The 16,294-nt window shown below is 36.5% G+C and overlaps 1 protein-coding gene across 1 annotated transcript; it reads right to left on the bottom strand.

Moving 5' to 3' along the window:
* Positions 1 to 8,002: 8,002 nt before the first annotated feature.
* Positions 8,003 to 15,506, bottom strand: LOC128520715 (uncharacterized). Its single transcript, XM_053495081.1, has 9 exons — positions 15,309 to 15,506; positions 12,940 to 13,093; positions 11,921 to 12,791; positions 11,770 to 11,828; positions 11,173 to 11,273; positions 11,050 to 11,076; positions 10,767 to 10,820; positions 8,285 to 8,438; positions 8,003 to 8,055 (listed from the first exon to the last, which is right to left on the bottom strand). The coding sequence occupies exons 1-9, from the start codon at positions 15,504 to 15,506 to the stop codon at positions 8,003 to 8,005; spliced, it is 1,671 nt and encodes a 556-aa protein (XP_053351056.1).
* Positions 15,507 to 16,294: the final 788 nt, after the last annotated feature.

The following is a 16,294-nucleotide window of genomic DNA, read 5'->3' as shown; positions in this document are numbered from 1 at the left end:
TGTTTGAGCCTGTTTTACTTCCTTTTCGTACCAAATTAGGGCTACCTACAAACTGCCTATTGAATGTAGTTCTAGCTAAGCTATTGAAAGAGATTTTTAATACTCTGTGGCCTTGCCTCCTTAGTCTTATATACAGGTGCCCTTATTTAGGCATTTTTGGGGATTGAGCTTGTTGAAGGTCTTTGAATATCTCATCATTTTCCACTCTTGAAGCGTGCATGCCACTCGAAACACCTTGGACCGTTAACCACATCAAACGTCTATGTGGCAGATTAACCCAGTTTTATGTTCGCTCTTTGTTCCCAATCCATTTCAAAGCTAAAATTCCATGATGAGAATAGTTCCCGATGTAGTCTTTTGGCACACTGACTTAGGAATGATGGTGCCTGACTTATAACACTCCCTGTGACTGTGCGTGCAGCCTTGTGCTACCATTTGTTGGTGTGATAAAAAACTAGTCTCGATACCTTTTGATACTTCCCTAACCTGAAGAAAAAAATAGATTAAGTGATGAATCATAATTCTTTTGTGTGGCAATTCATGTATCGTTACATTGACTCCAAAATTGTATTTTTATTTATTTATTTATTTATATATGTGTGTATTTCAGGTAGAAAAATGTTTCTTTTTCTCTATAATCCTGCTGGTGGTGCACACAGAACTGTGTGGGAGAAGCTGTGTGATAGGAAATGGTCTTGTAAATCTGTCCTGATAGGGAATGATCCTCAATGAGACACAAATACAGTGGAAAACAGATGACAAAATGGCTTCCAGGATTCCCATCGCGATTTACAGGCACAGAGACAATACTGTCACATTCCACATACCAGTAACACCTTAGATTGCAAGTAACTTAGTTTGCAACTTAGTTAGTGAGTTAGAGAGATTTTTGAACTACAAGCCGTCCATATATGCTTTTTCTGCTGAGTCAGTTATCTGAGCTAGTGGTTCTTCTCTCTCTCTCTCTCTCTCTCTCTCTTTTTCTGTTGCTGCTGGATTGTGTTTAATCATCTTCTATGCCCAGTCTTACTGTGCATGCCTCACTCTTAAAAGTGTGTGTGTGCGTGCGTGTGTGTGTGTGTGTGTAAAAGTCCTACACAATATATGTTCCTCCTACTTCTCCTCCTACTTCTAAAATGCAGATTAATTAGTTTTATTTTGACTTTATATTTGCTATTAATAATTTTTATATGAATATTTTTAGGTTGTGGAACAAATCATCAAAGTTTCCATCTTTTCTTATGGGTAAATTCTTTAAATAAGTTTCCTTCATTTAAGGATAAATGCAGAAAAGGTTGTCCTGTGCATTTCTCTCTGAAAATCAGAGTAAAATGTTGCCCAGACATTGTTCAAAAGAACAGCGTACTTTGATTCAAAAGTTGATTAGAGATGGGAAAACATACAAAGAAGTGCAGAAAATGATAGGCTGCTCTGCTAAAATGATAACAAATCATTTTTAAGCTTTAAAATGGAGACCAAAACCAAAAAGACATGGAAGAATACGGAATTCGAATGGATCGAAGAGTAACAAAATTGACTCAAAGTTAAGATTTAAGTTACCTGTGAGTACTGTTACTATTAAAAGATGGTTAAGTCAAGCTATCAGCAAAAAGCTCCCACAAAATCTCGTTGTTGGAAAAAAGACGTGCTGAAGAGGTTACAGTTTGCCAAAGAACACACTGACTGGCCTAAAGAGAATTGGCGCAATATTTTGTCGACTGATGAAAGCAAGATTGTTTTTACAGTTTGTCAGGTGACCCCCAAACACTGAATTCAAGTCACAGTACACTGTGAAGACAGTGAAGCATGGACAAGCATTATGATATGGGAATGCTTCTCGTACTATGGTGTTGGGCCTATTTATCACATTTCAGGGATCATGGATAAATTTGAGTCTATCAGAATACTTAAAGAGGTCACGTTGCCTTATGCCAAAGAAGAAATGCTTTTGAAATGGGTGTTTCAACAAGACAACGACCCCAGACACACCAGTAAGCAAGCAGCATCTTGGTTCCAGACCAACAAGAATAACGTTATGGAGTGGCCAGCCCAATCCTCAGACCCTAATCCAATAGAAAACCTGTGGCCTGACATTAAAAATGCTGTTTCTGAAGCAAAACTAAGAAATGCAGAGGAATTGTGGTGTGTAGTACAATTGTCACAGATGTGAAGCAGTTCTCAGAAAGCAGGTTATACAACTAAATATTAATTTAGAAATGCACAAGAAAGATTAACCTTCAAGCATTTTTGTTTAAACGGTAAATTCATCACTTTGTAAAGATGAATGATGACACTGTAATTTTTTTGAACAGACTAATATATTTTTTTTCACTTACATTAAACTAATAATACATTTAGCACATTTTTCTTCACATATATCTTACAGGAACATACGTATTTATATACAGTATATATATATTTTTTATTTTTGTTGCATGTATAACACAAAACTATATAGTATATATTATATTCATTATGGTTGTCTGGTGTGGGAAAGTGGATTTTTGAGAAATCTCACCACACTCTACCTTTGATTGGTAAGGCATCAAATTTACAAACCTGTTCATTATAAGGCAACACAATATAAGCCCTACTTAAATTAGCCCTACTGTATATAGATAAATGTCTAAATGACTGCCTTTGTAATAATAATGAGCTTACTGCTGAGCTTGTTACATTAACAATTTTATTTTTTTTTCCTTTAGGCACTTTGCAGCCTATCACATTAAAGCATTTGTTCCCATTTCTTTCATTTAATCCACATAACTTAATTTAATATGAAGATGTAAGTGCCGGCTGAAGAATTTTAATCTAGGTCATGTGAGTACAATGACTAGTCCCAGTGGTTAGGTTGGATTGTAACAGAACTGATACTTTAGGAAAGAACTCAAATGCTGACTGTTTACCAGACCTCCATACTCGACATCAATCAATCAACCAACTAATCAACCAACTAATCAATTGATCAATCAATCAAGCAATCAATCATTTGACACAACTGCTTTACATAATCCAAATGAAGCACAAATAAAAGTACATATAAAATACAAATAAAATCTTATTGACAGATAAAAGGACAATGCTCTTCTGGGTATCATAGTTCAAAGTTAACAAGTAAGTCTAAAAAAGAGTCTGGTCAGTAATTAAGTGTTTATCAAGTAGAAGGCCACTTGTACACCAATCGAAGATGAGAGAGAGAGGAAGATAGAGAAAAAGAGTGAAAGAAAGAGAGCGAGAGAGAGATGACTGACTAATCCCAACATAATAAAAATAAAAACATAAAAACTAATAAAAGCATGAATTGCTGTCTCAAAATCTTTACAAGTAAGGAAGTGCTTTAAGCTTAGATAGTAGATAAAGATGAAAAAATCCAGCCTTTACAACAGCATTTATTTGACAGTCAAATGTCAAATCGTTGTCGATTTCGATTCCCTGAATGTTAAAAATCTTAACATTCAAATTGGCACTCCTAGTCAAACATGGCATTCCAAAGACACTGAACTCAGACTCTAAAATAAAGGAATTTTGTGACAAGCACTGTTTAATGTCTGTCAAACAGCTGAGCACAGGTTGTAGAGCATCTTTATCACTGGGTTGTAGGGGCAAATATATATGTAAATCATCTGCATAAAAATAAAAGAAACATTGTGTTTTCTTAAAAATGGTAGGATGGTAATCACCAGGAACCAGCCCATACAATAACGGAAGTCCCCTACTTCCAAACAAGATTTCTTCCAGGCATGTTCATAATTCCGATTTGTTCTTAAGCCAGACATAGTATGTTTCATATGCCTTTGACATGAATATACAATATAAAGCGTACCAATCTACTTGACTAAATTTGTTCCCTTTCCCAACTTTCATCATGTTACCAAAAACCACGCCTAAGGAAATTAATCTCAAATTAAAATGTTGTCTCTGTGATTTAAAATTGCGAGGCGAATTCCAGACAAGATTTTTTTTACACCTGTTTTTCACAGAATAATTTACCTTTATAATAGAACTCCACACTGCTATTTTTTTGAACAGACTAATATTTGTTTTTCTTCACTTATGTTAACCTAATAATAAATTTAGCACATTTTTCTTCATGTTGTCCAATGCATTTATGTGATTTTAAATTAAAAGTTATTATATGGGTATGGAGCTTTACTCACTTATTTCAACACACTGCTATTATTTTGAACACAACTGTATGTGTTTTATAAACAGATACTGTACATGTTACTGTTATATACAGTATCATACAGAAACATACTGGTAGGCCAGAAAAGAAAGCAGCATATTAAAAGACAACTTTTCAGTTGAAAACCAAATTGAAAGCTTCTGAAATTTGAGACAAAGTAGATGTCTTAAAAGTACTGTGGATAATTCTGTGTTACGAACCGTACACTGGTTTTCCTTGTGTATGTTCTTTTGTTCTATTTTCTGTTTCCGCCTAGGTACCGCCTACTTTCAGAACACTATTGGTGGATGTGCCTGTCAATCATCGTTGGTCCCCTGTGACGTCGTGTGGTCTCCGCCAGTTGCGATCTGCTCCGATGCATTTAAAACGGAAGCGGCAACGGGAAGATGGCAGCTGCTTGACTTGGCGTGTCACTGGTTGTGTTGTCCGTTTTCTGCTACTACTTTAAACGCTTATGAGACTTTCGTGAGAGTTGTTAGAATGATCTGTGTAATTTCTTTATGTATTAGATACACTAGTATAGTGAAGTGCGCTAAATATGTATTTTTGTGTTTTCTAGTTAGAGTAAGTTTAGGGCGCGTTTGCGCTGAAGACTTTTGTTTTCATATTTTTGTTTGCTTATTTAGAGGACCGGTGCTGTGTCGAAGTTGGTTCTTCCATCAGGATGCGTTTTTTTTTAGCCCCACCCCCGTGAAAAGGGCACAGGGAACGCGCATTTAGGAGAAGGCTCGCCCGCGAAGGGTTATGCGCGGACCACTGAGCTTCTACGGAGGAGACAGTGGGGGGTTCTTTTTGTTATATTTATTTATTTGATTTTCTAGCGCCACTTCTAGTTCCCTCTCCCGTTTGTCTTGGTTATACAATTTATTATTGTTTATTATTTTTGTTTTCTTAAATGTTTGTAAATATTCATGGTTTTGGGAGCAATAAATCTTTTGCCGTGCTAATTTGATTGTCCAGTGTTTCTCTTGCCACATACTTAAGCTTCTTCCCCTGGTCATCTCAATGTTACTCCTTTTTAAATTCCTAGACAAAATTTCCATCAAAGGTCGTAACATCTGCTAAATCTTAAGTAAAAAATAAGCAGTTTATTTTCTTATAAAACTGCTCAAATTGTAACTGCGGCTTCATTTTAGGCAAATGGTCTACACAATAATTATTGACTTTGATTTATCAACTACTGTTTGCTGCTTATTATAGTATTTTTATATGTAGAAGCTTTTTTAAAGACATCCAGATCCTTTCTCCGTAGTAGTTACTTGCATGTGACTAAGACTTTCATTTAGAGACAGACCTTGCCATCTTTATCTTGCAGAGGCATGCACGATACCCGGATCTGAGATGTTTACTTTAGCTGTGGAAGGCTAATTTCCTTAATTTTGTCTCCCAAATTTTCCTCTAGTCGCTGAATGACCTGCAAAAACCAGTAACATCAAAGGCACTCTTTGACATTTGCTCGTTCAGTGTGATTTACAGAATTATTAGAAACTGACCAGCATCCCACCTTTCTCTGTGCTTCAACCAGCTGTTTGTCCACTGGGGACGTCCACAGAGGTTTGTCATCATCTACCAGGTCCACCTTCGAGGACTGTGACAGTCACTCAAGATACATGTGGACAAGATTTTATCATACTGTGAAAAAAATCCAATTAAACCGAATCAAGTTCCTCTTTGACCTCTGTCTAGATTTCTGGATTTTTATTTCTTATGAGGTTCATTTAAAAAGAACTGTCTGTAGAAACACCCTGTCATGCCATAAGACATGATGTTGGTTGATCAAAGGAAAAATCCTTCCATTTCATCTTTTGGCAAATCTGTATTTCTTCTATTAGTAGCTGGTGGCCCTTTTTACCAGCAGCCAGAATGTCTGCATGTTTTGGATTGAATTAATTTTCAACTTTTATTTGTTCATATGATTCTTTACTGATATGAAAGCAAACACTCAGGGCTTTAAGAAAGTGCATTTTTATGCTATTTATTTTTTCTTGGAATATACTGAGGGGCACACACACTTTAACAGTTATCTATAAACTTTTTTAAATAATGTGTAGTACTATGTTTCTTTTTTAAGACGTCATTATTTACTGGCAAAAAATCTGAAAGAGAAATTTCATTCCACATACAGTGTAGGGTACTTGGCTAACCATTCATTAGAAACATGAGTAGAGTCTCCTTTTGCTCTCAAAACAATTATTTGTTATTTGGATTCCACAGGATGTTGGAAGCGTCCCTTGGAGATTCTGGTCCATATTGCCATAATTGTATTAAGAAATTAGTGCAGGTTTTAGTCACATTATCAAATAATACTTTCTTTGGTATTCTGGAACCAGTTTGTTGAGCAACTGACCAAATGCTTAAATATGCTTCTCTCTTTGCTAACAATAAACACAGACCTTTCTGACACCTATTATGCATGTATGTTTGACTATGGCACTTCCGAAACTAGACGCATTATGGAATAAGTCTTCCTTTAATTCATTTTTTTTTAACTTAACATTGCCAAAGTCCAGGCTAATATCAAACCGCCCTTTATCTCCAAATTCATAGGTAAGTTTGTACCACAGTAGCTATGCTAATATCTACTGTATGTACTGTAGGAATAACATTCATGAAATGTATCAGTCAGGATTTAGGCCTCATCATACTGGCCTCTGATCAGGGTTGTGCCTCCTTGATTGTATTACTTGCAGTTTTTGACACCATTGATCATACTATTCTCCTTGATGGATTAGACAATGGTGTAGGATTTTAGGGAATGTCAGTCTCCTGGCTCAAGATTTATTTGACTGATTGTTATCAGTTTGTATTTGTTAATGATGACTATTCTACATGTACTAAAGTGAAGCTTGGTCTTCAACAGAATTTTGTTTTAGGCCCATTGCCATTTTCTTTCTGTGCATGCTTTCTCGGAGTAACGTTAATTCATACTGTAAGCATAGTATAAGTTTTGATTCTTATGCTGATGATACACAGTTATATGTCTCAGCAAACCCTTAATGCAAAAAACAGCTGAATAAAGTTGAGGAACATGTAAAGGACCCTAGACACGGGATGTTTATTAACTTCCCCTACTTAATTCTGACAAGAGTGGTATTTCTTAGTACTGGAAGTAGTACCACATGAAGCTACAAGTAAGTTTTTTTTAATGCTGTCTTCTCCACTCTAATAGATCACTCAGGTTTGTGGCTTGACAGGTTTGTTGAGTGACACGTTACTTTAAATGGCAGGGATTCTTCATGTCTGTGTCTCCTTCTGGTTTTCCCTCCAGCAGGACTACTCTCATAGTTACTGTAGTCCTGCTGGAGTCCCTGCTTGCATTAAATAACATAACTGCCCCTTAAACACCAACCCCACACCCAACATATGCACAGAGAGAAATCAAACACCTTACAGTCCCTAATAAAACATAGAAATAGTTTTTAATGTTTGCTAGATAAAGGACTGCAAAGAAATCCTATAAAATAAAATAATTTAAAAAGGTAAAAATGCCAAAAGCTACTACAGTACATATAAATCCTCCTCTTTTAGCAAGGAATAGCAGTGTGATGGTAGAGAGAGAAAAACAACCTTTCCCTATTTGCTTGATGCCCAAATTTACTAGATGCTTTTAAAAACACACACATGGACAATACAGACAGACCAACAAAGAAAGATTGATGACACCCCACAGAATCACTTATTTCTTACAAACACACACATACATATAATATATACATATAATGTTGAAGGACAACATCAGCTGGCTTTTAACTTCTTTTGTCTTCCCAGATGATACATTCTGATGCATACATTTCTCTTTCCTGATTCTGCTAGCCTTCACAGGGTCAATTCGAGGAGCTTGTGGCTGTGGATGTAGGATATGATAACCTCTAAAGGTGACAATACATTTTTACATGAGTGTGTACTATTTCCTTTTTGAATTATTCAGAATTATAAAAATTACTGGGTTTATAGAAACTTATAATAATTAAAAATAAATTTTAAAAAACAATATTTTTATTTAAATGAAGGGAGCAAGAAATGTAAATAACTGTTCCATTTTGATGTTTGTTTTTAAATGTTAAATTTTTTAATTGGATCTGACCATTTGATGTTTACCTTGATCTCCGGGGGCTTCAGTAGGTGGGGATTCTTTAGCATGCAGAAGTGCCTGCCTTCTTCTTCGAAAGACTTTCTGAAGCTCAGGCTCCTCTACATCATGCTTAATGTTCATGGATTGCGTCCTTCTGAGTCCTGGTTTTTTTATATTTTCCTGAGTGGACATTCAGCAGTTAGTCACCAAAAAATATATATACACAATATAAAAAACATAAAAATATACAGTACTGTTCAAAACTCCTAGGCACATCACAAATAATTTCTTTAGAGCAGGGATGTAGAAATAAGTTTCTACATTAAAAAAAAATTACTATAAAAAGCAATTATTAATTAAACAAATCTGTGTAATGGCCATTTGCTTAAAATATAGTCTCAGGTACAATTTGTACTCATGTTCATTATACTTTTCCCAGAAATTATTATTTCTTTATAGCAAATCAACTGATCCCAATGGTTCACTCTTGTGCTTATTAGAGTATTGTGATATCGGATCGTGCCCCAGTTGTTATGTCTATAAACTTCCCTGATCTACCTCAAATTAAAATAGAATGGTGCTTCAAATCTTGATAGGCAATGATTTTATGAAATGTAAGAAAGACCAGATATATATATATATATATATATATATATATATATATATATATTTTTTTTTTTTTTTTTTTTTTTTTTTTTTTTTTGTAAACGCAAAATAAATGCAAAATCTGAAGTGTCACAATTAACTATTTAAAATGCTCTGGAAGCCTACCTTGGGGGACAAATAATCCCATACACTGCAAATATGAAAAGGAAGAACTATATAAAGAACAAAAAGAATTGGCCAACCAAATTAAGGAAATAGATCAACAATATGGTCTTTTTCAAAATCCTGATCTTTATAAAAAATGTGTAGAATTGCAAATTAAATTTAAACTCATCTCAAAACATATAATTGAATGACAGTTATTAAAGAGTAGGAGCCAATTCCACATGGTGACAAATTTAGCGCACATCAACACATAACAAAAAACAAAAATACTCCTTTTTTTGGAGGACAATATCATTACTTCTTCTTCTTCGTCTTTCGGCTGTTCGCTTTCAAGGGTCGCCACAGAAAATCATCTGCCTCCATCTAACCCTATCCTCTGCATCCTCTTCTCTCACCCCAACTAGCTTCATGTCCTCTCTCACTGCATCCATACATCTCCTCTTTGGTCTTCCTCTAGACCTCCTGCCTGGCAGTTCCAACCTCAGCATCCTTCTACCGATATACTCACTATCTCTCCTCTGAACATGTCCAAACCACCTCAATCTGGCCTCTCTGACTTTATTTCCAAAACATCTAACATGGGTTGTCCCCATGATGAACTCATTCTTGATCCTACCCAGCCTTGTCATTCCCAAAGAGAACCTCAACATCTTCATCTCTGCTACCTCCAACTCTGCCTCCTGTCTTTTCTTTAGTGCCACTGTCTCTAAGCCGTAGAGCATTGCTGGCCTCACCACTGTCCTGTACACCTTTCCTTTCATTCTCGCTGATAAGCTTGATATCATCATTACTGATCACCCTAATATTAATGATGGATTTAGAATTTTTTACTTTTTATTATATACTTCACCATAGTTAAATAAATATCTGAACAGTACCTGTTTTTATTCCCACTTCTTACTTAGATGCATTATATTCAATTATATCATCTTATATTTGGAAAGGTAAGCATCCTTGATTAAACAAGTTTTAAAGATAAAAAAGAGATGGTGGCCTGGCTCCATGGCTACTACTGGGCAGCGAACATTTGCTGTCTCACCTTTGGGCATATTTCCATAATAGTCTAATCGGCCTGCCTGGGTGGAAATAGAGATAAACTCTGGCAAAAACTTGTCTCTGCACTTCTTGAATCTGCACTCCCCATCTCCCCAGTTAAATCAATCAATAATTCAGTTTTTAGGCATACGTTAAGAATATACGACAATAATAGGTGTGGGGGCCCTTCCTTCGCTTTTTTTATATAAATTTATAGTTTAATCCCCTTCTTATTTAATTTTAAGTTTTTTTTTATCTGTGTATGTTTTTTTCTTTCCTTTCTTCTTCTTTTTTTCTTCTCTTTTTTGCATGCAAAACCGAGACTTCCAGCTCCATGTTTTTGTTTCTTTTTTTTTTCCTTCTTTAAATATGCCTGGCGTCTAGCTTTTTTTAGACATAAAAAAGCTGGCATGGAGTTAAGGATGGGTGGGGGGATTTATAATAGGTTTTATAATAGGTTTATGGTTTGATGGTTTTATTTCTTGTACATTAGAATGAGTGAAAGAAAGGGACCATCAAACATGTCAGAATGCATGATTTGACTTGAATTAACAAACACATTTTGGAGACATCTAAGACTTGGTTAAAAAGGAGTATAATATGTTAATGTTAGTTCTTATCACGTTCACAGTTAACATTAATTAGCCCAAGAGAAATTTGTAGAATTTACAAAAGTGAATTGCTGTAACAGAAACTTTTTACCGATAATAACTGCCATTCACGAACAGCAGCTTTCCTCTTCTCAGCTTTTTGATCCTGTAACAAAAAACATGTCACACCTCTATTATCAGTAAAAGGCACATTATTAATCTCAGGTAATATATTACATTAAAAATATATATTTTTGTACAATATGATGCAGAAAGTATGTATCCTGAAAAATTACATCACTGAACTGAAAGAGTTTTATTTTTCTTTAGTTTACTAGAGAATACTTTTTTTTGAGAATGTATTTTTAAAATTGTAAAATTCAATAATAAGAAACCTCCAGTGAATCTTCATCCAAGCTAGTCTGTAAGGTAAAAGAAGAAGAAGAAGAAGAAGATATTAAGCAATACTTTTTCCTAATTTAGGTCAAAGTTTTAAAACTTTCTCAAAATCAATTTACCTGTGGAGTTTTCTGGGTTGGCTTAAGTACAACCCCTTTCTTAATTCTCTCCATTATTTCATCCATTGCATTGGCTTTCACATCTACATACACTTCAGGTTCTGTGATACCGAAACAGCAGAATAGAAATAAGTAGAATTTATTTTGGAGAATAAAATAATTTTATCTATGACCTCTCTGGTGTGTTCCTTGGACTTCATGATGCTGTTTGTTTACTAATGTTCTCTAACAAACTTCTGAGGGACTCATAGAACAGCTGTATTTATACTGAGGTTAAATCACACACAAGTGGACTCTATTTATCAATTAGGTCGGTTCTGAAGGCAATCGGTTCCGCTGGAGTTTATTTAGGGACATCAAAGGGGCTGACTACAAATTAACACAACACTTTTCAGATTTTTATTTGTAAAAATTTTTTTTAACTATTTATCGTTTTCCTTTCACTTCACATTTATGAGCCACTTTGTGTTGGTCTATCACATAAAATCTCAATTTAAAAAAACATTTTTGTGATTGCAACATGACAATGTGGAAAAATTCAAGGGATATGAATACTTTTGCATGGCACTGTAGATGCACATATATTGGAGCTCTTACTCTTCAAGTGACTGGTATTGTTTCCAGGCTTCTTTCTGATCCTCAAAGCGTCCATTGGGCTAAAGGAATACATATGTTCATCATAATAATATGATTGTTACATATATTGTACATGCCATGATAATTGTAAGAATAATTAATTTGACCTTACTCAGTAGAACTTGTAGAGAGCACTGGTGGAGAAGATGATAGTGGTGTTGGACGAGGTTGGAGTGATGGACGAGGTGGTAGTGGTGGACGAGTTGGTGTTGAAGGAGAAGTTGGTAGTGGTGGAGTAGTTAGTGGTGAAGGACAAGTTGGAGATGGAGGAGGAGTTAATGGTGGAGAATGAGTTGGTGGTGGAGAATGAGTTGGTGATGAAGGACAAGTTGATGCTGGAGGAGTTGGTCGTGGAGAAGAAGTTGGTGGTGGCAGAGGAGTTGGTGGTGAAGGACAAGTTGATGCTGGAGGAGTTGGTCGTGGAAAAGGAGTTGGTGGTGGCAGGGGAGTTGGTGGTGAAGGACAAGTTGATGCTGGAGGAGTTGGTCGTGGAGAAGGAGTTGGTGTTGGCAGGGGAGTTGGTGGTGAAGGACAAGTTGATGCTGGAGGAGTTGGTGGTGGAGAAGGAGTTGGTGGTGGCAGAGGAGTTGGTGGTGAAGGACAAGTTGATGCTGGAGGAGTTGGTGGTGGAGGACATGTTCGTGGTGGAGGAGTTGGTGGTGGAGAAGGAGTTGGTGGTGGCAGAGGAGTTGGTGGTGAAGGACAAGTTGATGCTGGAGGAGTTGGTGGTGGAGGAGTTGGTGGTGGCAGAGGAGTTAGTGGTGAAGGACAGGTTGATGGTGGAGGAGTTGGTGGTGGAGGACAAGTTTGTGGTGGAGAACAAGTTTGTGATGGAGGAGGAGTTGGTGGTGGTGGGGGAGGAGAGGGAGGAGAGGGAGGAGTTAACCAAAATTGTGCTGGAGTGCCATTTTCTTCTTTTGATGGATCAGATTCCTTATGGGGGATCTCTTTGTTCATTTTCAGCATGTCCTGAAGCTGCTTAACTGAGTAGATATTAATAAATGAATATTTTAATTAATAATTTATCTGCACTTTTACATGTCATGTAGCATTAATTGCTTCCAATTAAACATGAAATTTGTCTGACCTCATTAAACTAATGTTAACACATGATATGTTAACTGAGCTCACCTTTCTCTTGCAGTGCTGCCACAATGTTTTCTGAATTTTTCAATTGGTCCTCAATCTTCATCTTCTCTTCTGTTTTGGTTTCTAGTTGAGCTCTGGCCATCTGCAGCTCAGTAAGCTCATTAAACTCTTTTGTCACTGCCTGGGACTGACTCCTCTGCAGGAGAAAACCACAGTGCAGAAGGACAGTTAGGACAAAAGTTAATTATTTCTGTTCATCATTTTTGCCTAAGTAAATCCTTATTGTCCCCCTGCTCCTTCAGACAAGCATAAATACTCTCAAACACACACTTGTGCACACCAAACCTAGGATGTAATAAAGCTAAATGACTTTACTGTAGCTTAGTACATTCCATGCACTTTATTTTGACTATTACATCTTTACTTTGTACTCAAAGTACATCATTAGCTCGATTATTACAGTTAGCACCATGATGGCTAACATTAATAAGATTAGTAATTAAAGTGTTGTTAGTCTTTTTACATCATGTTCAGCAGCACTTTTGTGTGTAGTATTTTTCTCCACAATCTTCTCTGTACTATCCATGAAGGCCCCGCCTTACAACTTACAGGACTTATAGGCTGCTGCTACTCATGTCTTGATGCCATAAACCACAGCACATACAGGGGTCTAATGGATTCCATGCTTTGTTGTGTCAGAGCTGTTTGCCCAGAAAAAGGGAAACCTATACTCAATATTGAGCGGGTGGACATAATATTGTGGCTGATCAGGGTGAATATAAAAGTGTGACCCTTTTAATTAAATTATAAAAAATAACTATTACATGATACTCCAGTTAGTAAAATGCAATGGTCGATATACATTACTGTGCAAAAAATACCACATACAAATAACTGAAGTAGAGTGAAGACGTCTTCAAAATAAGTTTCTACAATCAAAAAAATAATAATGCGATAAAAAGCAGTAAACAGTGACTAATGAATCAAAGTCAATAATTAGTGTGATGACCCTTTGTTTACACTTTGTTGTACAATTTTATAGAAAATGTATCTGCTTAATTTTGCTGAACATCCTGCAGAACCAGCCACAGTCCTTCTGAGGACTTTGTCACACCTGCTTCTTTTTTCATGTATGCAAAACCCAGGAGCTTTCTTTTTTTCTTGTTTTTTTTTTGGCTAAAATGGATGTCTTTTACATACTATCATGCTTTTGTTTCTAGCCCACGGATATTTTCCTTAAAAATTATGTTTTTGCTGAAATACAAATTTTTGGAAAATCAGGAAATTCACAAATCACAAATGTTTTTGTACTAGCTTAATACTTAAGTCATAAAAATGAACATGTATAGCAAAATACCACAGGGTGCCAGACTTCTGTACAGGTGGTTCTGAGGTTTTTGTCTAGCACTTATTAACTATTTAATAAAAATAAAATATTGAGGTGTACTGTGGTGGAAAAGTGCATCATTATGTTTTTAAATCACAGTGTTGATGCCATATTTTTATACAATCCAATCCTACTGACAGACAAAGCCTTCTTCATCTTCTGTAGTTACAACTTGCACATTCAAAACTTCCAGCATTCCAGCCTCCGTATATCTCAAAGTGTGGTGATATATTGTGCTTCAAGAACAAACACCAGACTCAAAGTTCCAAAATCCAATTACAGAAAAGAGGACTCAACTCAGCAAGATGACAAGTGTGAGAGTTAGAATTTTGGAACCTGTTCTGCTATGATGAGAAAGTGAGAGGACTGGGTACCACCCTGCTGCATCACTCAAAAAACAATAATAGATAGATAGAAAAATTATAATAGATTATATAGATCATGATAGATAGATAGATAGATAGATAGATAGATAGATAGATAGATAGATAGATAGATAGATAGATAGATAGATAGATATTGTTGGAAATTAATAGACAAAGTGATAATAGACCAATGTTTGATGACAGAAGTGTGAACTAGAAAAAGTCGATTTATTATTTAGTCAAAAATTTCTTTCAAAATAAACCTTGGAAGATGCAATCGTTCCGTGCGCGTTTTAATTTAAGGTACAATTAATACTTAGATTTTAATCATTTTAAATATTTAATAATTTTTATATTTTAAGTCATTTTTATCAGCCAATTTCTCTTCCAACTCCTAATTAATGAGGAGAGATATTTTACATGTGTACACCAAAACTATTTATTTATTTTTTTTAATCGAGTGAGGATTAGCTATTGTGAGTGGTTTTAAGGACAACAACAGCAGACTGACTTTTCAGCTGCGCATTCTAGAACTAACGACAACAGTTTTATAATCGGGACGCATTGGCCTAAATCACTTCTGTGAACTCTGTCGATGTGCGCATTTATTCGTTCCAGTTGTAGAGTTTCTCTGGAGGGGTTGAGTCTTCAGTACACACCTGTGTGAGGTGGATGGTGTTGCCCCGCTGTGTGAGGTGGATGGTGTTGCCCCGCTGTGTGAGGTGGATGTTGTTACCCCGCTGTGTGAGCGGCTCCTCTCTCTCAGCTCCGCGTCGCGGCCACACCAGAGCAAACAGCGCGTACAGGAGCCTCGAGACGGGACGCAAAAGCCACCGCAAAATCCGCAATAAAACCATACTTACATATATTTATAGCTATACCCCGCAATATTGTAATATATTCCCCATGTGAGCCCAAAGAAATCAAAGAAAACACTTTTCAATTCTAAGTAAGCCACAAGAAGCCCGGCAGAAATCACTGGCTCTGATAAGACGTCGCTTTACAGTATAAATAATGAGACGCCATCGACGCTGTTTGGCTCACAAATAAGTCATGTGACACCGATGAAAATGTAACCAGTCAGGGTTATAATTAAGTATCAGTGTAAATCAGAAGATATAGGCTATACAGTTCTGCTGGATCATGACTCGACCACTGAGATCCCCCTGCCACATTTACACACATTTACACATTTACACACTTGTGTCTTTAGAGAAGTTGCCATACTGCGCACAAATTCTTCGCTATATAACAGCACCGGTTTCACCCTCAGACCAGAAGAAACGATTCACTGCACACTGCTCTTTTGTGCAAATTCTTTTGACTCGCACCGCAGTTACAACTGAAATGAGGTAACAGTTCCCACCTGCACAGCAGGGACTGGGGAGGCAGTGGATTCGAATAAGGAGTTACTGTAGATTTATGTATGTCTATGGCATCACGGGGGCGTAGTGCAGCAATACCGCCCTCCATGTCGAGGGGTCGACTCCTGCCTCAGCTCTGTGTGAGTGGAGTTGGCATGTCCTGCAAGAAATTGAATAGGCTTCGTGTTGAAAATAAAAAACTCGAATGCGCACGTGTTTGTCGGCAGAATACAGCTGTTCCCAGTAGGGAAAAGGAAATTGTGTTGTGCAGTTGTTGTTGG

This window comes from Clarias gariepinus, chromosome 1 (assembly GCF_024256425.1).
Source record: "Clarias gariepinus isolate MV-2021 ecotype Netherlands chromosome 1, CGAR_prim_01v2, whole genome shotgun sequence".
Taxonomy (NCBI): Eukaryota; Metazoa; Chordata; class Actinopteri; order Siluriformes; family Clariidae; genus Clarias; species Clarias gariepinus.
Note: the sequence above shows the minus strand (reverse complement) of the source record. Positions and strands in the feature narration are given on the sequence as shown.